Here is a 25,214-nt window from a genome sequence, read left to right as displayed (position 1 = left end):
ATTATAATATATTGGGGTTGGTCAAAAAGTTCATTCAGGATTTTCTGTTACAGCTTATGGAAAAACCCAAATGAACGTTTTAGCCAACCCTGTATAGATATAATATGCATATTATATATATAAAGTGTTAGTTGCTCAGTCATGTCCAGCTCTCTGTGACCCCATGGACTATAGCCTGCCAGGCTCCTCTGTCTATGGGGTTTTTCCAGGCAAGAAAACTGGAGTGGGTTTACCATTCTCTTCTCCAGGGGATCTTCCTGACCCAGGGATCAAACCCAGGTCTCCTGCATTGCAGACAGATTCTTTACCTTCTGAGCCACCAGGGAAGCCCTACACATACACACACACGTGTGTGTGTGTGTGTGTGTGTGTGTGTACACATATATGTTAAACAATAGGCCCCATGAGGCAGAGACCATTTCTTTGTCAAGCTACTAGTGCCTGGTTGAGAGCACCATAGGAAGCTCAAGCCCGTGGTTTAATTTTCTGTATTAAGAGAGTGGATGAGGATAAGACCAGAGAAGAGGCTGACTCTTGGAGCGTGTAAACTGAATCACTCCTTTCTCCTGCTGATGGATGCATGTTTGCCCTGCGCCATCAGAGAGGGCTGAGATGTCCTGTGACAGAAGCAGTCCGTGAAATATGGCGCATCGGAAGGCGGTGTTTAAAAGCTCTTAATTCCTCACACTTGACCACAGTCTTTGTTTTCACGGGAGCCCTGGTGACTGTGTAATACTTGAGGCACCTCTACAGCTGGCTCTTTTGGAAGATCGGCCTTGACTTGAGTGAGAGTAAATACAGCTGTTGGGTCAGATATTAATTATAAATTTGAACGAGTTGTTTATAAATCTCAGAGCGTAAAGCTAACTTTTCCATGGTTTGCAGTTGGTGCCAACTCTTCAAGAAATATGCTTTGAAGTGGGTTTTTGTTTTTGTTTAGTGTGTAAGTCAGTGTGTGTGTGTTTTGACCAGAATGTTTTCCTGCTCTACTGGAAAATATCAGGCCTCATTTTGAAGCTTGGCTCTAAGGGACCATTGCCCAGGTTTTCCTAGGCACCACTTCTAGGACCTTCCGAGCTACCTTGCTTAAGCTCAAAGGTCATTTCTTTCTTTCTTTTTTCCCTCCTCCATTTTGAACTTCCTTTTTTAATGCTTCTTCTCATCTTCTTCCCTTTTTAGTCCTTTTTCTTTTTCTCATCTTCTTCTTTCACAACTTTGAATTAGTAGGGGTGCTCTATAAGGACTGTATTCATATGTGGACTACTTGGATGTTAACATCAGGCTGTAAACTCTGTTGTATGGGTTCTTGTGAATGAGCCTGGGGCTGGCTTGCTTGTCCTGGTTGTTCACAGCCCTGGGATGCAGTGGTGATTACTTTGTTGAATGGCATCTTGGACCATGATTCTAGGAACCAGTAGATCACAAGGTGTTCAAGGCATCTCCCAGTGCTCAAGAGAATGTGAAGAATTCAAGAGAACTTCTAGGAAAGTAAATGAGATAGTAACCCCTCCTTGGTCTCAGCTTTTAGAAATTCAGGAGATGCTGTTGAGATAGCATTCTAACGTGAAAAAATAGTCTGTTGGTTTCACTATAGTCATGATTTAGGGGGGAAAGTCACATAGCTGGGATCCTGTAGTGGGATGAACATGGGATTGTAAGTCACACTGGGCTGCTCGTCTCAGCTGTGGTATGAACTGGTGATCTCCGTTTTCCCATCTCTAAGATGAATTGTTTAACCTAGGCCTCTTCAGGATCCGTTCTACCAATCCGTGTAGCTATATTGTTTTCCTACTCTAAAGTATCTTTCAGCCATACCACTTTTATATTTTTTAAAGATGCTTTTCTTTTTAGGTAGAAATACCTGTCTTTTCCTTCTTTGTGAAATTTTACTTGTTGATAATTTTATACCATCAGGTGAAATGGAGTAGGAAGAATAGTTAGCATTTGTTGATTAGTACTGCATGAGCCATACATGATTGGGGTACAGTGCAATAGGAGAAAGTCTTTAAAAAGTAGGTCCGCACACAGTGGGGGAAGGAGTGGGTGGGATGAATTGAGAGAGTAGCTTTGAAACATATACATTACCATATGCCAAACAGGTAGCTAATGGGAAGTTGCTATATAACACAGGGAACTCAATCTGGTGCCCTGTGACAACCTAGAGGGGTGGAATGGGGCAGGGGGTGGGAGGGAAGTTCAAGAGGGAGGGGAAACACACACACACATATAAAGATATATACACACACACACATATAAAGATATACACACACACACATATAAAGATATACACACACACACACACATACCTATGACTGATTCATGTTGTTGTATGGCCGAGACCAGCACAACATTGTAAAGCAATTATACTCCAATTAAAAAAGAAAAGGGTCCACTAAGCCGATGGTTGTCTGTATCCAGTCAGGGTCTCCCTCTTGGAGGGTGACTTTCAGTCCCTGGCAGGGATTCCAGCCCTTTTGCTGTCACGCATGTGCTGGTGTGAGACAGCCCTCATGCTTTTGTTATCTGTTTGCATTTTAGGACAGCAGTAGTAGCAGCAGCTGCCTTCTTGGACGCCTTCCAGAAAGTGGCTGACATGGCCACCAACACACGTGGTAAGCAGATGGAGGGGTGGCATTCAGTATGTGGGCTCTTACCCTTGGCGGCTTCACACGAAAATGGAGCTCAAGTTATCAGAGCTTGGCTGACTCACATTTAAAAATATATAGATTTCTAACTGGGGGATTCTGCATAGTAGATGCCGCAAATCATTCTCCAGATAATAAAGCGCATGAGAAGAAGGAAAAATAAACCAAAAGGAACCAGTGTTTATGCCTGAGATGGCTTGATGTGCTTGTCATCACTTTTAACGACGTGCTGGTTGCAGAGTCTTGAGCTGTGTGTTTGGCTGCAATTTGTTTTTCCCTCCTCATATGTGTCGTCTTAAGATTTTCCTCATTCCCTTGTGGAATGAGAAGCAGTGAGAATGATGGGTTAGACCTTTTTTTCCTGGGTTCCCGTGAAATGAGGGAACCTATTATAAGTAGCATCCTATGGTGTTGTATGTGTCTCCCATGTTGGACTGCAAACCCCTCAAGGTGTAGACTGTGACTGGTGCCTGTCTGAACTTTCCCAAAACATAGCACTTGGCACACAGTAGATGTTTAAAGTGTGTTTATTAAATCAGTGAGCAGAGGGAATTCTTTTGAAAATTTGTATTGGTTTCAGTGACTATTGAATCGTGGAAAAGAATATTTATAACCTGTGAAAGGTCTGTAGAGAAGCAAGTAAATCAGCACCATCGTTAGAAGTATGACATTACCCATAACCTAGAGACCCTCATTCAAAGGGGGGTTCTTCCCATTTCATTCCGAGACAGAGAATCTCTTCTGCTTTTTTTTTTTTTGCCTTCTTTCTGGGTCTCCTTGTACACTGACAGCTACAGGTCTGTTCTTGTTATTGTCATGATGACATTGGAAAATGTGGGTGTCGGGGGCCGGTGTTGGGTGGATTTGCTCCCAGTCACACAACAGTTAACCTATGAAGCCCACAATGGGTATGTACCTCTAGCGGACTTCAGTATGTCCTTATTTATCATAGGTCCTTAATTAAATATTGAAATAAATTTACATTGAGGACTGTTCTCATTCAAGATGCTTGAAAACTACTGATATTTCAGGCACTGTCTTGGGACCACAACAATCAGCATGTTATATTCTGCATCCTGGAGGGGCTTGCAGTTTTCCATGTGGGGGGAATGCTACCTGCAAATCAAGAATCTCAGTGTAGAAAAAACATGTTTGGTATGGGAATAGTGGTAGGACAGAGTGCTCAGGGAATATGGAAAAGTGAGCAATTAGCTCAGCTCAGGGAGTCGAAGTTCTCCCAGGAGAGGTAATATTTCTCCTCATTTCCAAGATGCCAGTGGAGTTTTCAAAGGTTCCCTGGGAGAATGTGATGGAGACCCAGAGGGTTGGTTTTTTCATCTGGTTTGTCAGCTTGACCAGGGTCTTAACCAGTATCTTCTTAAGACCCTTAAAAAAACTTTCTACATACCATATGTGTGTTAGCTATGAGATGTTTAGAATATACAAGTATAAAGAGGAATATGATATTCATGCCAGTGTTCACTGCTGTTAGTGCTGTTGGGTCTGTTTTATCATATTTTCTTCCATTGCAGCAACATCTGGGACTGGACTCACCAGTCATAAGGATGTCTCTCTAGAATGACCATCAGAGTGTGTCTTTCTTAAAGAGTTGCTCTATTATTTTATAATAACTTAAGTATCTGGCACTGCATTTTTGAGGCTCTGTGATTCATAAGTTTAAGTTTTAATGTTTAATTACTCAGTAGAACCTAGAGGATGGAATAGAAAGGTATTCTCTGATTGTCCATAATTTCCTGCAACAGGAACCTGGGTTTTTGCAGAAGTTGCTACTGAGAAGGGTTCTTGGTGGGAAACTGAAGGGCCTGCAAATTCTCATGGTTGAAGGGAGGAAAAACCATTGTTTGTGGGAAAAGAAACCAGACTAACCTCTCTGTGGTCCTGGTGGAGGCAGAGAAGGAGTTTGGAGGTGATGTCTTTGACAGAAGACGAATAATGTCACAGTGAACAAGATCCCTACTTGGATCTATTTTTAAACCATCTGATTTCAGGTCATTTTTTAGCACTGCCACAGTACTTTACATCTTGAGATGTCTAGAATCTATACGCATTTGAAGGAAATAACTTCTATTAAATGTAGGAGTATGAGAACTCACAAGACCGAAAAAATGTATGGTTGACACCAAGAAAGGTATATTTTATGGCCATAAGAGAGAAACTTGAAGGCACATCTGATGTTCAGTTAAATGTCAAATTAGTTTTATTAAGTTAAGTTTTTCCTTAACAATTGAAAAATGCAGAACAAGTTCCTTAGTTTAAAAAAAGTTATGTAATAAAGTATATAAAATCTACCCTTGGAGTACCCTCTGCAGAGATGGGGTTTAATGTCATTTATAGACTTTTTTTGCATTCTTAAACACATATAGCAAGAAAAATTAATCATAGAACAACATGTAAATTGATATATAGAATAAAATATATTTTAAGATCTTTTTCAAAAGGTGGCCCATGAGAAACATTGTTTCTGTGCTTTTAGTTCCAAGTATATTATAATTATCTTTCTATGTCAGTGCCTAGAGAATCTACCTCGTTCTTTCTAGCCACCAAATGGAATTTCTTGTGTGGATATAGCACGGTTTAATCATCCTTTTATTCGGGGATGTTTAGATTATCTCCACTTATTCACTGCAGTTGATACCGTTGTGTACTTGCTTCTAGAGATCTATGGGTAACCTCTTTTTAACGGTTGTATGCATCTCCAGGGAAATGAAGAATCTGTTAAAAAGTGCTTCAAGCTGTTTTGGTCAGCAGCAGATATATTTTGGCTCACAGTTGTTACAGGCTGCAACTCTAACACAGTTTGCAGTTTGATATCCACACACTGTGGAGAGTCCGATGTCTTGCTTAGTGCGTTCATTTATTTTTGGATGCGCTGGGTCTCTGTTGCTGCATGCGGGCTGTCTCTTGTTGCGGTGCCCAGGATTCTCATTCCAGAGGCTTCTCTGGTTACAGAGCGTGGGCTCTAGGGGGCACAGACTCAGCAGGGGCCTCATTGCCCCGTGGTATGTGGGATCTTCCCAGACCAGGGATCAAACCCGTGTCCCCTGCCCTGGCAGGCAGATTGCTAACCACTCGCCCGCCAGAGAAGGCTGCTTAGTGCCTGTGATGCAGTGTTTTTCGAGCCCTTGTTTTAAGTAAGGGAAGGGAGTAACAGTTATTCTTATGTGTGTCTGTTTTGGACAGGCATCCAGAATCTCAAACTAGCGGGTCTCTGGTTTCCAAAATATTAGCATTCCATATTGTTTCCCAGAGGAAATGGCTCTGAAAGGTTTTTGTCCTTTTTAGCAAATATTTTTCACTGGCTGTGAAAATAATTTATTTAGAAAAATCTTTTAAATGCTAGTCATTATGACAGCAAAGTCAATCTAGTCCTGTAACTATTGTTAAGTAGTTATGAATGTGGAAATAAATTTGAGCTGTTTTGTTCATTTTTTTTAAGAGTATAAGCTGCTACTGTAATGTGTATGTTTAGGTTAATAATTAAACTATAATGGAATTTAAGAGTTAACACCATAATACATACAGTTCTGTATTTTGTTGATCTTTGCATTCTGGAATGAATATACAGCTTGTGCTCAGTATGAAAGTACACCTGTTTGCCTGTTACTGGCCACAAAGAATTAGTGTCTTGGCATTTGGTGTACAGAGAATGCCTGACTTTGTGAAGCAGGGTCTCCATTTTCCTCTTGTCCGTGATGGACCAGCACATGGGCTGTCATGGGGGTGGTTTGAACTGACTGGGGCACAGTTGTCTGAGTCACTTAAAGAAAAGAGAAAGCACAGAGGTGCGGGGGAGGCTTCTCAGCCCTTGGTGGTGGGTACTGGGGAGCAGTGTTCCTCCACCTGTACGCGTGCAGCCTGGTGCCCGCCAGGCCCTCACCCGCCTCTCACCGCAAGGCAGGGGCCCGTTGCTGATGAAATGCTCCGTCTGAGTCAGCACTGGCCCTTCGTGGCCACTGCGTCATTTGCTGGTGTCAGCAAGGGCCTTTGGAGAGCATAATGCTGTGTGACTTTCATTTCTGGCTGCCTCTGTATGCTTCTGTAATTGCTTCATAGCTTTGAACAACCATCTCTGGGATGTTGAGATGACGATGCGCCAGACCCAGAGTGAGGAGTTTAAGATTCTAAGAAGGAAGGAAATGGATCCCAGCCGACTAGATGGTCTCTAATCACCTTTGTTGAATACGTAACACAGGCCAGGCTCTGTCCTATGTGCTTTACATGAAGTGAGTCTTTTTATTCTCAGAACAGCTCTCTGAGATCAGTGCTTATGATCTTTATTCTAGATAATGAAATCTGGGTGAAGAGAGCTTATCTAAACCAACCAAGGTCATATAGCTTGGAAGTGGGGAGACTGGAGCCTGGCCCAGAGTCTGGATTTTAACAACTAAATTATGATGCTTTATGTAAGAAGCTGCTGGGTTTAGTATAAACTTAAGTTTGCTTTTTTTTTTTTTTGGCTGCATGGCTTGTGGAAATCTTAGTTTCCTGACCAGGGCTTGAACCCACACCCTTGGCAGTGAAATTGTGGAGTCCTAACCTGTGGATCGTCAAGCAAGTTCCTTAAGTTTGCTTTTAAATTGATTAATCTTGATTGTATTGAAAATAAACCAATCTATGTAGCTCCTTGAAGTGACGACTAGGTCAAAAGTTGGATGCTCTGTTTGTCTTCTGCTTGGCCAGCTCTGTAACCCTGAGTAATTTTGTTTCGCTTCTTCAGGCTTTGATTTCCCCATTTGTAAAAGGGGTTTTCCCAGGATCTAGTAGGGCCTTAGAGAGTTGCAAGTAACCTTTTTTTGGCTCTAATATTCTATAATTTAAGATATTGCTTTGTCCCTGTTAAATCTTAAAATACAAATTAAGTTGGACAGTCTAAATTTTCTTTTTCTGTAGTATCTTTACAGTTTTCTGATTTTTGCTTGGGGGACAAAGGAAGCAGAGGTAAGCGGAGGATAAAGAGTGAGCAGGTTAGGCGAGAAATATGGTTAGAAGAGACCCTCAGGGTGTGCGTGAGGAGGGCAGATGGAAGCTGGAGCTTTTAGGACACCCAGTGAGGTCAAGACAATCGAGTGGACTTTAAACAGTGAGCCCGATTGCTGAGGTTCTGTGAACTGATGAAGACAGTCTCCAGGACTCAAACTGAATAAAAGCAATTGTGGTTCATAAAAATACGTGATGTTTTTTAGTATGTGCTTAGTTGCTCAATCATCTCTCACTCTTTGTGACCCATGGACTGTAGCCCACCAGGCTCCTCTGTCCATGGGATTTCCCAGGCAAGAATACTGGAGTGGGTTGCCATTCTCTTCTCCAGGGGATCTTGTCAACCCAGGGATCGCCTGCCTTGCAGGTGGATTATTTATCATCTGGGTCACCAGGGAAGCTCTTCCTCTAGAGTGTGATAAATGCTGTGCTCTCCTTATGTCACTGATGGATCGTAACTACTTAGGAAGCTTGTTTTAAACTACAGATTTCACAGGATATGTGTACGTGTATGGCTCAGTTGTTTGGCTGTCCACCTGAAGCTATCACAATGTTGTTAATCAGCTATACTCCAATGTAAAATAAAAAGTTTAAAAAAAAAGTACAGATTTCAGAGTCCTGCCTTATACCTGTGGTTATTGATTAACTGAGTGGAGCTTAGACACCTTAGATTTTTTAAAGGCTTCCCAGAAGAATAAGGCCTCTCGCCATCTTGCTGTCACCCACCTGCCCAGTGACATCTCTGCCCACGGCCGGCAGTTCCACCCACAAAAAAATGCCCTTGGCTCCCTGAATCCCTTTAAACTGTTGATCCCTTTCTTCTTGCACTTGTGCATTGCAGACCCAGTGTGCCCTTCCCAGCCCACCCCTTCTCCACCCCCTTTAGATGCTTGAGGATCTTTGGCTTATCTTCCTAGAGCCAGTTTAAGAGTCAGGTTGCCTGTGAAACGCTTGCCTTCACTGCCTCCTTCCTCCATCCCCAGGGTAAATGGGGTCTCACTCCTCTGCCTCCTTGTGGTCACCATCTTCCCCGCTAGACTCAGCCACCTCCAGGGCAGGGCCTGGGTCCTGCTGCTCTCTGAGGAACCCAGGTGCCCAAGTGCTAATAAGTATCCGGCATTTAGGAAGGTGCAGACCACATTGCGTGCAGTCCTTGGTGGATCTGGGTGAGGAAGGCTGTCATCTCTGGAGGCAGGAGCCTGGTGACGTGGGGTCTCTGGCCAGATTCCACTTGGGAGTTCAGAATTCAAATCTTGGGACCCCTCTCGGTGATTGAGTCTCTGGATTATGTGACTTCATAATTCACTGTTGCCCAAGAGGGCCCAGCACATCAGTGATGGAGGTCACAGGAAGCGGGCAGGTGGATGGATGGCAGCTGTCTGCTCTTGGCTGGAGTTGGAAAAGAAGGGGAAATCTTCCCTTTTTGGGAAGGAGGTGCTGGCAAGCTATTTCCAAGAGGCAGCCATACTGGTTTTGTTTGCCCACAAGTTTTATTTTAACGAGGTTGTTTAACTAAAACTTCATTGACCCTTAACTTCTGGATTGACTTCAGTGTTTCAGACCTGAACTCTCTTTCATGTAATTAAGGCAGGATTTCTACCTAGGAAGCTACTCAGCCACAAACTGAAAAAATAACAATGAAAAAGGCCATTGTGCTTGTGCCTACTCAGTCTTGTCCAACTCTTTGCGACCCCATGGACTGTACTCCACCAGGTTCCTCTGTCCATGGGATTTTCCAGACAAGAATACTGGAGTGAGTTGCCATTTCCCTCCCCAGGGGATCTTCCTTCCTGACCCAGGGATCAAACGTGCATCTCCTGTGTCTCCCGTATTGCAGGAGGATTCTTTACCTGCTGAGCCAATGGGGAAGCCCCCAAAATAGGTGATAAAAAATTTTTTTCACAGGCCTGGAACTGCATATTCTTTGAAGATGACCTTAAAGAATCCTGGACAGTTTCATTCACTTAATTAAAAATAAAAAGGTATAAAACTGCAATCTACTAATCTCTAAATGTGGGTGTTGATCACTAAAATGGTTTTATACTCAGGCCAGTTCAGGTTCCTTAATCATTTTTGGTTATTGTCCTTAACAGTTCTTAAAAGAGGAGAGCCCTTATGAGTATTTGAGGAAACAGCTCTGTTGTAATTTTTCTTTAAAAGCCAAGTTTATGGTTTTGAAACATTCAAGGATAGTATATTCATTTTTCTGATGATCTTATTCCAGTTGAGGCTTTAGAAGTATTGGGGAGCAAAAGGAACGTAGCAGAAAGCATCCGGAGCCTCAAAGTATTACAGAAAACTGGCTGATGTGAATTTTACTCAGAGTCTAGATATGGTTCTCACAGGGGCACCTTGACAACGCTACACAGGCTCTAAGTAAAATTATTGCCAAGCTCTAATATTCTGGAACCTTGGCACATATAGATGCCCAGGAAGCAGTTGCTGATTTGTTAAATAAAAACTGATCAAGTGAAGTACTTTGTATCTTGCTTACAGAGTGGATGGACCAGCAGCTGTATACTCTGACATTTTAAAACATGAATCTGGGCAGACTGTATTGACAGTGACCTAGAAACTCTATTGCCTTTCATTTTCGCGGTTTTGAATTTGACCTCTTGATTTTGATTCACATGAATTATTCTGAGGAAGCCTGAAGCCAGTTTTGCTCTGCTGGTAGTTAACATTTTGAAAATTCTCATTGCTGTGTTCTAGGTGGGTGTGGGGTATAAGAACAAAGCTATGAAAAATAAGAATATTTGTAGTTGATTAAAGCGGGAAATTGGCAAGGCCAAGACAAAGCCACCCTTTCCCTCTTATTTCTCGTTTGTCTCTTTTTAATTGTGTTGCTTTATGCCAGAACTTGACGTGTCCTGTGTGCGCTCTGGGGAGTGACCCCAGTGTGGTCCTGGCCTCGCGGAGCTTTTAGGCTGGGCCATGGCCATTCTCTGTAATAGAATTTTCTATGGTGATGACAGTGTTACACATTTTCACTGTCTAGTATGATAACCAGCAGCCACTTGAGGTTATCAAGTACTTGAAACCTGGTTAGTATAATCGAAGAACTGAATTTCTGATTTTTAAATTTTAATTTTAAACAGCCACACATACCTAGTAGCTACCACATAACACAGCAAGGATGTAAGGGGTATAACAATGTCTACAAAGAAAGGCTTATTTTGCCTTTAACAGTAAATGTGCTAGTTTATGAGTCACCTGATTTATTCTGTTTTATTTCTGCTATATTGAGAGTTTACTAGGTACCTGGTAAACAATGCAAAGAGGTGCTGTTTCTGAGGCATTGGGTCAGTGGGTGGTAGGAGAATTTAGACAGGCATGTAAGCAATAATAATTCCCAACAGTGACTGCTTCCCACTTGTTTTTATAGCATGTCTGTTTCATCTGTTTCACGTATTCACGATGGAGAAGATATTGTTCCAAAGGGGCAGGGGGTAATTGGTTCTTAAGAAGGGAAGGAGGTCTTACCCTTTTTATATATCAGGTACAGATATGCATGCAATACATATGCAAACATACACACATCTGTGAAATTTACATTTTATGAGGAAGGGGGCTGATTAGGAAAAGGCTCTTTATGGGAGCAGAAAAAAGGGACAAGCTTGACAAAACTATTTTGTGATGAAGCCTAAGCTTTTAAGACATTAGGTCAGCCTTTTGCTTTTTGCTCCTTCCAAGTGCATCTAAGTAATTTTCATGAACTTGAGGAGGGTGATTGCTGTTGGTGTATGTCTTTTATTTGAAATAACTTGGCAAAATGAATCCGTATTAACAGACTCTGTAGACTCAACATAAAGTTACCTAGTGTTGAATAATAAGTGTATTCAGAGGCAGCCAAGACTAAGTGTCCACCTCACTGTTATATATTCACTATTTGTAAATATTCTTAACCGTGATGCAGAGAATAATTTTAATGCTGGGTTGTATTAAACAGTCCTTTATTAATTAGGCTTTATAGCTGTAATCCTTTTAGTGAGGATGTGTGTGTTTGTGTCTGTCTATACACATAGTATCTATATAACCAATATTTATAACATATATAACAACCTGTGTATATAACATATATATATATATACACACACAAGTGTGTGTGTGTGTGTGTATGTTATTAGTTGAAAGAATTAAAGCATTAGATTGGTCTTAGCAGTTTCTTGCCTAAAATGACAGAGATACAAATTCTATGTTCCAGCATGACTGGTTTCTATGCAGAGCTCATCCTTGATATGCGTATGACTTTGCTGAGGGCTCTGGGGGAACCAAAACCTGGAATAGCTTTAGTGTAGCCTCATTAACAGAGCTGCCCTGGTGGCTCGGTGGTAAAGAACCCGCCTGCCAATGCTGGAGATGCAAGAGACGTGGGTTCGATCGCTGGGTTGGGAAGTTCCCCTGGAGAAGGAAATGGCAACCCACTCCAGTATTCTTGCCTGGGAAATCCCATGGACAGAGGAGCCTGGAGGGCTACAGTTCATAGGGTCGCAAGAGAGTTTGACACGACTGAGCGACTAAACAGTGAGACTGAGCAGCCTCATTAACTTCCTTAAAGCCCCTCAAGCCACTTCAAATTTGAGTATGTATATGTGCATCTATGTTTATACTGAATACTGATGAGTTTCAATCATATGAAGTGTGAAAAAACTTGTAAATTATTGCTGTTTCTAATAATATGTAATCTAGCTAAAACTGTATGCCTATTATGTAAATACAGTTTCAAGGAGCTATCATTGACCTAGTAAGTGGTGACATAAAAAGGTTTAATGCCTTTTAAAATGAGTTGATAAATGTACATTTTGCTTTGAGTTTCGTTATTTTGGTGTTTTACTCTGATGGTGATTTAGTCACTAAGTCATATCTGACTTTTGCGACCCCGTGGACTGCAGCCTGCCAGGCTTGTCTGTCCACAGGATTCTCCAGGCAAGAATACTGGAGTGGGTTTCCATTTCCTTCTCCAAGTGACATTTCCCACCCAGGAATCTAACCCAGGTCTCCTGCATTGCAGGCAAGTCTACTCTGATAGACCTTGAGTATTTTAACTGTTTAACACAATAACTTTAATCCTGCATATTCTGTTTAGGATAAAACAGTTTTTTTTTTTTTGATGGCACTATGAATATCAAGTTTGTCTTAACCATTTTCCATTTTCTTAAAGTTATTCTTTGGTCTGTTTTATATTATAGACTTGGTATTGAGACCAGCACAGTAAGGTGGCAAGTGTATTTTAAACATTTTTTCTTAGAAATGACAAAGAAATCCACATATTTACTGAGTATTTTTATTTAATAAATTTCTAAAGTGAAAGAAAAGAAAGTGAAGTCGCTCAGTTGTGTCCGACTCTTTGCGACCCCGTGGACTGTAGCCCACCAAGCTCCTCTGTCCATGGGATTCTCCAGGCAGGAGTACTGGAGTGGGTTGCCATTTTCTTCTCCAGGGTATCTTCCCGACCCAGGGATCGAACCCAGGTCTCCCGCATTGCAGGCAGACGCTTTAACCTCTGAGCACTTTCTGTCCCTCCCCTTTTTGGGGGTTGAAGGAGTTGGGAGATGGGGACTTTATGTATCTGATGGGCAAATTTGTGTATTTCAGGAAGTTTGGAATAGTGAACTGACATCACTACTGCTGAAATGAAAATCCCTCCTCTCGGTCCTCACTGATCTTAATGTTAAAACTGACCTCTGACAGCAGCACTGGTCTCCGCTCCACAAGTGGTTACTATTGTTGATCTTTGGTTGGGTAGCAACAGTTGCCAGAGATGGGCCGTTTCCTTGTGGTTCCTTGTGTCCCGCCTAGGTGGTATTTGACTTTTCACTGCATCTTCTCAGAATGACACTTGAACAGTTATTGTGTGCTCACCAGAAGGTCGCTAACCTGACTCCCACGTTATCCAGGGCAGGATGTCCCCAGAATCCTAAAGTCCTCTCTCAGGGAGAGCTCAGGATGGAAGAATCCCACACCAGTGGCTGAGTGTCCGGTTAAAGCTCATCCTCCCACTAACCGAGAGAAGCATTTGCTCCCCCTGAAGTCAGCAGTGTTTCCTCCTTTTGTCTTTTCCCTGGCGATGGTTGAATTATGATGTGTACCGTGCCATTTAACCCCCGCAGCTGTAATAAACGCTGGTGAATTACACGTCGGCAGTGGGGAGGAAGGTCCAAGCGTGGAGGGGATGTGTGTTTTTATGGGTGACTGAGTCGGTCTGTGCGCACGCTTGTTTGTGTCGATAGGCAGTTTGCATAATGGAGTGGTTTACTCAGCAGCTCCATGCTTCCAGCTGCCTGCAGGGCCATCTGCCTGGGGCAGTGGGGACCCTCCCACCCTTCTCCCCACCCTAGCTCTTTCCCCTTTGCTTTTCATTTTGGCTTAAAATAACTAATTCCCCTTTACCCCAAACTGCTAACCACACACACAGTCACCTTTCGTAAAACATAGATTACCATTCATGAAAAAGTGCAGTTATTTCCATTCATACACATGAGGCATTTTTTTTTTTTTTTAAACAATGCTTGTAGAAGATTGTTTGCCATAGAGTTGTGAACTTGGTTTGTTCTGCTGTTGTAAAAATAACCATTTGGAGTGTAGAGGTGCCTTGGAAGACCCTTGCACTTGTCAAACTAGTGTTTTTCTAGGCTGAGTCTATTTTGCCTGATCATGTAGCTGCCTCCCCTCTGCTCTGATAAAGCCCCCGCCTGAAAACATGCACAAAATGTGAAAGCTGCTATGAACTAAAATTTTCACCTTAGCTGTTTTTGTGTGCTTTGCGGGAGGAAAGATCTGGTGTTGGGAAGTCACTCAGAGAAGAGAGAAAGAATATTCAAAAGGTCTTCTGTCACTAGGAATCTGGCAGTGAATTCTCCTGGTACATCTTGAAGAAATTTGATTTTTATATACTACTTTTGGAAACATATCTATGGCCTGAGATGACAGTTACCTGGGGTCTCATAAGGCTTTGGTCTTTTATTTTTAGAAGGTGGAGAGGTCTGTTCTAGACCATATAGTATCTAGTGCAACCTTTTCATTTTCACAGGGCAGGCTGTGAGCTGAAATCATTTGCCTGAGGCTGCTTGGCTCACGGAGGGACAGCGGGATTCTCACTCTAGAGCAGGGCCTTCTGTCCCATGTTTTCCCTGAAAGCCTCCTGGCCCACTTGTTAATTTCGCCTGTTGAGACCATTCAAGTAGGAAAGATCATGAGCTATGGGAAAAAGCTCTGTCCTGGGCTCTCAGTTGGTTATCATTAGTCAAGATTTTTGTTGGCTTGTTTATGTGGAATCCTTGGTCATCTGGTTTTCCAAAGCAGTTTTCCACTTTCATTGCAGTTCTTTTTTTATTAAAGATGATTTTGTTTTCCTTTAACTCGTATGTATGTGTAAGTGTGTGACAGCCTGTTTTCTTGTGTTTTAATAATTTGTTAGGTTTGACAGAAGCATATTTATCTGTAATAATAGCTCGGCTTCTTTCATCTACATTGTCTTAGTTTTGTGACTGTATCTTTCTATGTGCACGTGCGCACCTACACGCGTACACACACATACATACACAGACACACAGACAGTGTTTTTCGATTCCCAAATGTTTAAAATCGCCATGGGACATCTTATGTCTAGTGAAAAGATACTGCGTTGGAAATCTGCAGCATTTCCTGCTGTGAGTGCCAGGGCCCAGGGACCCTGGTTACCATGGAGACCGGTATGGAGCCGCTGGGTGGTGCTTGCCTTGAGAGCTGCATTTGAGTGCATCTCACAGTCAGCTGCAATGCTGCTTCTTGCCCACTCCCCACCACCTTTGAAATTAGGGGAGGGGGAAAGCTGAGTGATTACAAATAAAAAAGAAAATACTGTTTTAGCTAAGGCAGAATGAGATCTTTAAAATGTACCCTTTTAATGTGATCTATAGTGGGGTAGTACCGTTCTCTGAATATGGCCAAAGGTACCTGATAAAATACAAAGAGACTGTGGAGGAGATAGTGAAAGGGAGACCTTCTTCCTGTGTTGCTGACCTTCGGGCTTCTCTTTGGGGCGTGTAAGGCTGACTCGGCTTTATTCCCACTGACTCTGGTTGAGCCCATTTAGTTTGTCCACGGGGCTTGACGGCAGACAAAAGATCTTCAGCTCTTGGCGTGTGCCTGCTTCATCCTCCTCTCTCTCAGAACCCGCCTGGAGAGCCAGATCTGAACGCCTGGAGAGCTCGTCCGAATTTTTGCCCCTCGATTTGCCATTTAAGCACGTGAGAGCCATCTGTGCTTGTTGTAAGGGGATGCTGATTATGAGAGAGCGGGACTTCATTTGGATAATACGATTTAAAGCAAGATGTGTCACTTATACTGCAACCAGAGGACATAATGAGCCGTGTAAACACACCCCCTGACCTCCCAGGGGTGGTGGCGGTCCTGCCGGTCAGCGGCCACAGGTGGGCTTACAGCATGTCTGTGCAGGAGACACAGCGATCCCCAGTGCCAGGCTCCTACTGCCTATCAACCAACTCCTGTTTCCAGAGATTGAAGGATAATAAAATTGCCTCCAACCTTGTTAGATGGATGCCTTTGTGCTCTGGTGTTTGTTCTTCCAAATGTGTTTGTATAAAGCAAATATCAGGAGTGCTTTCTGTTTAGAAACAGTGAAGTACCTTGGAGTCTTTGACTATTGCAGGCGGCTGAGATTTTAGTCCAGCCTTGACCTTGAAGGTCTTCTGAGGGCCCTCTACCTGTTGAGGCTCTCAACTAGCCCTTCAGCTGCTCAGTCTCATTGAGGAAGGTAGTAGGAACCCCATTCTGCAAACAGGGGGAACTGGCTGGTGACTTGAAGTGCCTTGGTTATGCCACCCAATTCTGCAGCAGCAGAGCCTGGTGTGTATGTATCCCCTCCTTGGGACCCATCAATCCACCTTCTTTCCATCTCTGAGATCAGCTGCATTTTGGAATCACCTGGGAATTTAGAATCTCAATCCGTCACTATAGACATTTGGGGCTGTGTAAATCTTTGTCGTGTGGGGCTGTCCTGTGTGTTGAAGGCTGTTCAGCAGCATCGATGCATCTCAGCCCTTCAGTTATTAAAGTCAAAAATATGTAGCCATTCCTGAATATCCTCTGGGGTGCAAAATGACCCTGGTGGAGAACCACTGAGCAAGACCGCTTAGGTCGTGTTCTTTGACAGCTGAATGGACCTGTGGCTGTGCTTTCTCTTAAGGTAGTCACGGACAGCTTGGTTCATTTAAGCTAGGCTTTAAATTATTCATAACTCAGTTAGGATTTTAGAAACTTGATGGTCCATGCATGGTTTCACCTGGGAAATGACCACCATGCTGAGTTGTGCATAAAACTTTGTGACCAGTCCACATCTTACTAGAGTTGGACTGTGAAGAAAGCTGAGTGCCAAAGAATTGATGGTTTTGAACTGTGGTGTTGGAAAAGACTCTTGAGAGTCGCTTGGACTGCAAGGAGGTCCAACCAGTCCATCCTAAAGGAGATCAGTCCTGGTGTTCATTGGAAGGACTGATGCTAAAGCTGAAACTCCAATACTTTGGCCACCTCATGCGAAGAGTTGACTCATTGGAAAAGACCCTGATGCTGGGAGGGATTGGGGGCAGGAGGAGAAGGGGACAACAGAGGATGAGGCGGCTGGATGGCATTACTGACTCAATGGACATGAGTTTGAAATCTGGGAGTTGGTGATGGACAGGGAGGCCTGGCATGCTGTGATTCATGGGGTCGCAAAGAATCAGACACGACTGAGTGACTGAACTGAACTGAATAATTATTATACTGTTCATTAAGTTTAGGGTATTACGAGAACATGAATGCATTTTGATTATTATTTTAATGTATTTTTAAATGTTTCATACTTTATTGAAGTATGATTGACAAATGAAAATTGTGTATGTTTCGGTACTACAGTGAGATCTTTTAAAAAGTTCTACAGCATGGTAACTTCATATACATATTGTATATTGTGATGTCCACAGTCAAGGTTAATTAATATAATTGACTCATCGCCTGACGTAGTTACCAGTTTGTGTGATGAACGTTGAGTGTTTAAGCGGTCTCCCTCACGTCCAGGGATAGGGAATCTGTCACCTTCCTAGTGCCTGGAATCTTCCTCTCCCTTTTCTCCCCCTGCATACTCCAGCTGATCCCTCAGGGTTTCTTTCTGGCAGTCTGTCCTCTGGTGATGCATTTCTCCGTCCTCAGAGGGGTTAGGAGCTGCCCTGCTCTGCTCCAGGCTCTGAACCTGGCCTCCTGCTGCCCTCTCGATGTTCCCTTACCAACCCTTGAGCTTCTCCAAGACGAGGACTCATTCATTCATCAACAAACAGTGAGCTGGTGGTATGCCTGGCACTGTTGTTCCTTTTTTTAAAAAAAAAAAATTGAGGCAAAATTTACACAGCACAACATTAACCAGTTTAAAGGGAATGATTCAGTGGCCTTCAGTTCTTGCACAGGAATGTGCAGCCATCACCCTCGTCTATTTGCAGAAAGCCCTTCAGTTCAGTTTAGTCGCTCAGTCGTGTCCGACTCTCTGAGACCTCATGGACAAAGCCCTTTCCTCACCCCAAGTTAGACCCCGAATCCAAGATGATGAAAGAGTTCTGGAGATGGGTAGGGTAGTGGTACTGGTTGTATAACTACGTGAGTGTATTTGAATGCTGCTGAACTGTACCCTTAAAAGTGCTTATACTGCACAGAGGACTTCTAGGGCAGTGAAAATACTGTGTGATACCATGTAATGGATACATGTCCTTAAATATTTGTTCAAATACAGAGAATGTACAACAAAGTGAACCCTAATTTTAAGCTGTGGACTTTGGATAATGATGTATCTGTGTAAAATTCATCAGTTGTAACAAATGCACCCCCTTTATTGGTGGATGTTGGCAGTTGTGGAAGCTGTGTGTGTTTGGGACAGGGAATATATGAGAAATCTCTGTACCTTCTCCTCAGTTTTGCTGTGAACACTGAACTGCTTTAAAGAAGTAAAATCTTAATTAAAAATAATTACGATTAATTTTATGGAGGTGTATTTCACCACAAAAAACAAAAACCAGGTCCATTAAACATTTATTGCCCCCTGCCCCCAAAACCCCTTCACCTCCTCTGGCAACCTCCTTGGCAGTGTTCCGTGTTTTATTCATCCTTATTTCCTCAGCCCCTAACGTGATAGTTGGGCTTCCCTGGTGGCTCAGGGGTAAAGAATCCACCTGCCAATGCAGGAGACATGGGTTCAATCCCTGGGTCGAGAAGATCCCCTGGAGGAAGAAATGGCAGCCCACTCCAGTATCCTTGTCTGGAAAATCCCATGAACAGAGGAGCCTGGTGGGCTACAAGTCCATGGGTTCGCAGAAGAGTCAGGCATGACTTAGGGACTACACAACAACATGGCTGTTACTAAATAAAACTTTGTTGAATGAATTAAATGAGCTTTTATTTTAACTTTGATTTGTCTTTGTATATTTCTTCAATGGCTCTTTAGTGGGAAAAGTAGGAAAAGTTATCTTTAAGGAAATTCATTTAAGGGGTTTCTTCTCTGCTGATATTGCCATAGAAATGCCTCTAAAACCAAAGGTAATTTGTACTTTATCTGCTCATCTTGGTTAGTTTTTAGTTTACATTTTGGGCTAGTAATGGTGGACTGGTTCTGTACCTGGTGGTGTGGTTGACTGGTGCCCTTGGGAACAGAGAGTTGTTGAGTCTTTCAAATACATGTAATGATGTCACATCTTAGGATGCTAAAGTTTTTGATTACTCTTTCCTATACGGAGAAGAAAGTAAATGTAACCGTCCTTTCAGAAATCAACATTTTTACCCCGATTTTGTCCTTGAAGAATGGCTGCCTTGTTAATCCTTTTCTTTATGCTCACAAGTCATAAAATCTTGTTTTTCTTTGTTGCTCTATAATTTATAAAATTGTATTGCAGTTGGCTTGGGTAGAATTTACTTAAGCATAGTTGAGCCTCTAGATTTTCTTTCTGGCATAGACAAAAGCATCATTAATTATGAATATGAATTCCTTTTGCAGAATGACAAGATTGAACATTTCCTCATGCCAGTATCCCAGCTGTCTCATTTTGATGCTCAAACAAAGACTTTTTAGAGATTGTTTTTAATAGCCATCGTATCAGGAAAAAAAAAGCTGAAAAGAATGCAAAATAGCTTACAGTTCATTTGTCTAGGGAACAAAAACAAACATAATGAAAGGTTTTGGTTTTATTGCGGCTGTTTCTACCCTTGTGATTGCATTTGAGGTCTCAAAATTTTGGCCATGGCCACAAACCAAAAGATCATTTCCATTCTCTAAAGTGTTCTGCTGTTGGCAGGTGCAAGATTCCATTTGTTGAGATGATCAGTGCTTGAGGATCCCAAGGCTTCGGTCACTTTGTGGCCCGCCCTCCAAGGAGCTGAAGCTCACTCTTGGCTTGGTCATGGAGGTGATGGGGTTGGAGGTGATGGGATTGCTATCGGGTGGGCACCACGGCCCTCACTGTGTGGCTTCGCTGACTCACTGTAGTCACAGGGCAGCTTCTTGTCCTACCACTGCAGGAGGTGAGCTGGGGTCTGATTCCCAAGCCTTCAGGCTTTTCTCCACCATGTTGCATTGCCTCAGTCCTGAGTGTGCCCGTCTAGCCATTGGTTGACCATCTCACTGAGACAGTTTCTGATGTCCTCACTTGCTTCCTTCTACATCACAGGGGCCAAGACTGGCCGCGCCAGCCTACTCTCTGGTGTATTCTTAGCCTGCAAGAATTGAGGCTGCAGGGAAAATCTATCACGTAGTAGGGCTGAGCCCAGCATGAGGGAGGCTGCTCTTGGCTGCTGATGGCCTCTGACAGTGATGGGCACATGTTGATAAATGGCTTCCCCACCCTGTTCTCATTCCACATGAAAACGACCACAAAAATCATTGCCGCATGAAATGGAGAAGACAGTAAATTATTCTGGTGCGCATGCTGCCCTGTCGTTAGAGTTAAGAAATTGCATAGCACGCTGGCAAAGAATCTTCAATTTGAATTAGATCATAGGCTGCTTTTTTTTTTTTTTTTTTGCCACATGGCCTTTGGCAAATTGCTTAGCCTCTGTGTACCTCTGTTTTCTCATCTGTAAATTGGACTTGATAAGGGCACCTATGCAGGGTTGTGGGGAAGAGTCTTTGGGACTGTGTGTAAAGGGCAGAGTTCAATGCCTGGTCCACAGTTGCCTTCAGATGCTGCTGTTATAAATAAGGAGAGCTTCTATGTATCAGTGGCTTCCCTGGTGGCTCAGGCAGTAAAGAACCCGCCTGCAATGTGGGAGGCTGGGATTCGATCCCTGGGTTAGGGAAGATCCCCTGGAGGAGGAGATGGCAGCCCCTCAGTATTTCAGTATTCTTGAAATACTTCAGCATTCTTGCCTGGAAAATTCCATAGACAGACGAGCCTGGTGAGCTACAGTTCATGGGGACACAAGAGTTGGACATGACTGAGAGCCTAACAGTTTCACTTTTACCTGTGTATCAGGACACATGAACGTGCCAGGCACTGTGCTGAGTGCTTGGTATAGATTGTATGAATTAATCTTTATGGAGAGCTGTTCTTAGATGGGTAGTGTTGATTTTAAACAGTGGTCAGATTGCCTGTCATTGAAACAGTATGAAATATATGCAGGATGTGTACATTTTCATTGTGGATATTTTAAATAACACACACCCCAACAACGCAACAACCGGGAATGGTGCAGAAGAGTCCCTTTCATGCCTGAAATAGCTTTTCCAGTGTAACCACATGCAGGAGCCTTGGGGCCGGCTCTTCTCTCTGCTGAGAGAGGATTGGTGATGCCATGTGAAAGGTTAGTTACTTGAGTTTATCATTTTTTTTTTTATAAGTATGACAGCACTTCCCGGTGTTGTTTTGAGCTCGACAGTCTGTAAGGATTCCAAAGTCCAGCTTTTCACTTGGGAGGAGGCTGAACACGACAATCCTTTTTGTTTATGGCACTGACCTTTGGAGTTCACTGCAGGGGGGTGGGCACAGGTGTGGGGGGAACCTTCCTCCTCTGTGCTCTGTGGCTGCATCCCCAGGTGGCCTTGAAGAGATCGCGGACTTGCTTTCCTGCGCGTCGGCAGTTCCTTTGCTGTGGTTTAAGGAAACCACCATTCTGGCCTCGAGGGTCTTTGTGGCTTGGCTTAGCTTTCCTCCTGTAGGAAGGAGGGCTGGATAAGAACAAATGGATATAGCAAGGCATTGGAGGCTTCCCTGGTGGTTTAGCAGTAAAGAATCAGCCTGCTAATGCAGGAGACATAGATTCATTCCCTGGGTCAGGAAGATCCCCTGGAGAAGAAAATGGCAACCCACTCCAGTATTCTTACCTGGGGAATCCCATGGACAGAGGAGCCTGGTGGGCTAAAGCCCATGGGGTCACAAAGAGTTGGACACATTTTAGCGACTATACCACCACCATGGTGAGGCCTTAAAGGCAGTGAGGGTGGTGATTGGAGTTCCTGCAGCTTCTCCTGCTTGGCTGAGGGGCGTGCCCTTCATTCATTCGGTAGAAACCTGTGCCTGGCCCCAGTGAATGTTCTCTTGTTCTCTGAGGCATGTAACAAGTTGTCAAGTTTCTCTATGAAGAGTACTTTGGTGGTCAGTTTCTGGGTGTCTTTTCAAAGAGATGACTATAATAGAAGTATTGTGATAATATACTATTAGTGTAATAGGTATATGATATACTATTAATACAGTAGAAATGTTATTGGATTCTGGAAGCTAAGTGCCCTAGTTCTGGCATATAAATAGCCTTTGTTTCTTCTTATAATGCTCCTTCCTACCTTTATCTTGGAGTAAGGGGCTCCTCTCTCAGCACATCCTTGCACAAGTCTTCCTGCTTTGTCACTTTTAGCTGAGAGCGGAGGCCGCAGCTGGGTGACCCAGGCTCCTGCAGGTTTGATGTCTGGAGGGATGAAGGTCTTTTGCAGGTGGCTTATCCCTCTCCTGGTCCAGACCGCCTGACTTTGAGTCTTGCAATAGAGAGACAGACAGAGTCCTGGTACTCTATCTCAGTGCCTGATGACTGAGCTGGGGGCTGAGTTGTTCTGCTTGGGAGAAGCGTCATGTTCTAGGATGTAGTCTGAACCAGTGGGAAAAACGTTGCCATTCAAAACCCCCCTCCAAGGGGCCCATTCTGTCTTTCACGCTTTATGTACTGAAAACTGAAACTCCCATAGGACTCTTCATTTTCCCTGTGTGTTTCCCAGGCTTAGTGTATAAATAGCAATTGGGAGAACCCGACTCACTGTTTTGCTAACCCTAGATCCTAAAAAAGAAAAGTTCTGGAGAGGATAATAAAAGACTAAATGTAAAGAATGTCTTGGCAGTGGTTAGAGGAGATTTTAATTAAATCTTGAATTAGTGGGTGTGTGAGGTTTTAATTCCCTTTTTGAGGATGACTGTTGGGTTTAGTCCTGCTTAAATCCAGGTATAAAGTGTTGTATGAATTTTCGCCCAATGAAGAGTTACACAGCTTTCCAGGCTCTTTCACTTAAGCCTTGTTGTGAAAGTGTGGGTAATTTTGAGATGTTCACAATCTGTAAATCATCTGTTGGCATTCTCTGAAGTTCGTTTTTGAGCCCGGATATGGAGGAGTTACAAGTTGACTGATATTGTGGGGTTTTGCATTGCATCCAGGTTTTCCATTGTTACCAAATGACAGTTGGTTCTTTGGTTCAGCCAACACAGTCTGAGCACGTTCCATGGTTGGAGGACAGGGCCAGCTCCTGGAAAGAGCTTCTAAAGCAGATTAGACAAGGATTCGGGCCCAGAAGGGCTAACTGTCCAGAATGGGAGAGAATGCATGTCCCTTAACACCTGTCCTTCAAAGGAGAAAGGGACTGTTTCCGTGGGTGTTGGAGTATGAATTCCTGAGTCTTCTCTGGTAGACAGGGGATGAACCTGATCTCTCAAAGCACAGGGAACCATGTAAGACAAGTGTACGTTCAGCATGCAGAGGCCAACTCCAAAAGCCAGAAGGCCACTTGTCAGGTAGACTCTGTTGTCATACTGGTTAACCCTCCTGGTTGGCAAAAACCAGGAGATGGAGGGAGGGAAGGAGAAAGGAAACATACAACTCATGGTGTTAGGCTTTAGAGATGAAGGCTTTGACTCTGTCTAATCAAGCCCTTGGGCAGGTTTTATTTAGCAGGGTAATGTCTAGGCAGGGTTTCCATATGATGTCTAAGGGATGGGAAGGCCATGTAAATGAATGAACGTAGCCAGCCTGCCAGCAAGAGAGCATGTACCCTGTTTGGAGCAGACAAATGACCCTCTGACCAGGGTTGTATTGTTGGAATTTGGGCCTCGATTCTTGGATTTTTATGAACAGTGCTGCGATGGTGGAAATGTCCCGTGTCTGCGTCATCCAATATGGCAGCCACATGTGGCCCTTGGGTTCTTGCAGTGTGGCTAGTATGACTGAGGAATCGAATTCCTAGTTTTGTTTTAATTGAATTAATTTAAAGAGCCACATGGTGATTCACAGCTACCATGTTGGGCAGCGCAGCTGTGGATGCAGCCTGAATCTGAGAATTATGGGAGAGCTTCTGATTCTCAAGAGTTTTCCAATGAAATTTGGCCCATGGGCTGTCACTTTCCAACTTCTACCCAAAGATTCGGAGGAGCCTTTAAAAAATCCTGATGTTTGGGCCTCACTCCCAGATGGTCTGATTTAACTCATCAAAAGCGGGGCCTGGGCATCAGCATTTTCTGAAGCACCTGGGTTGCAGCTGAGGTCAGGAGCCACTGCTTTCACCGCTGAACAGTGGATGCTGATAGCGCAAGATCCTTGTGGGTTTTGAAATGCTAAAAAAGTCTCCAGTGTGCCGTTACTTTCAGGTTCTACACATGGTCAATAAATATGGTTATACTGACTTAGAGCAATTGCAGGGATCAAATACAATCATTTGTTAAGTGAGGAGAACAAACGTGAGTTGAGATGCCAGTGCTCAGCTTGGCTTACTCACTAGCCAAAAGACTGGCCCTCCCAAACCACCCTTGCCTCTCTAGGGGAGGGAGAAATGTCTTTTTCTACTACCTTCTCAGGTTTTCCAGCTGGGGCCCTGTAAATTGGCCTGACGCAAGACAGACTAACAAGAGAAAAGCATACAAATCTATTTAATGTAAGTTTTATGTGACATGAGAGACTTTGTAGGGAAATGAAGACCCTGAGAAACGGTTAAACCTGAGTGTTTTTATAGTTAGTTTGATGAAGAGTGGAAAGTCGTGGGAAAACATGATGGGCCCTCGGGGAGTGAGCGAAGGATAGTTACTGGGGAAACACAGCAAGGTCTGTTTGGTTGGATCCCTCCTTCTGAGGTCAGTGAGTCCTTCCTGCACCTGCCGGTTCTCAAATCCCTTCAGTTTAAAATATTTCTGACATGAAAGTGGCATCTTGGAGGGCAGCATATCATGATCCCTGGAAGGGATTCAGACTTTGCCTTGGCACAACTATGAGTTAGCACTTGCTGTAGGATTTCTCAAGAATAGCCTCAATCAGGAATGGTTATTTTTCTTTAAGACCCTTTTTTTTTTTTTTAATGTGAGCCATTTTTAAAGT

The 25,214-nt window shown here is 43.4% G+C and overlaps 1 protein-coding gene across 6 annotated transcripts in view; it reads left to right on the top strand.

The window, feature by feature from the left end:
• The window catches only part of MTSS1 (MTSS1, I-BAR domain containing), a 162,913-nt gene that overhangs the window by 25,683 nt on the left and 112,016 nt on the right, over positions 1-25,214 (top strand). For all 6 annotated transcript variants that reach the window (XM_018058554.1, XM_018058553.1, XM_018058551.1 and 3 more), the window contains one exon: positions 2,539-2,612. In XM_018058554.1, coding sequence (XP_017914043.1) covers positions 2,539-2,612 — 74 coding nt within the window. The remainder of the gene's footprint in view (positions 1-2,538; positions 2,613-25,214) is intronic.

The sequence above is a fragment of the Capra hircus genome, chromosome 14 (assembly GCF_001704415.2).
Source record: "Capra hircus breed San Clemente chromosome 14, ASM170441v1, whole genome shotgun sequence".
Lineage (NCBI taxonomy): Eukaryota > Metazoa > Chordata > Mammalia > Artiodactyla > Bovidae > Capra > Capra hircus.
Note: the sequence above shows the minus strand (reverse complement) of the source record. Positions and strands in the feature narration are given on the sequence as shown.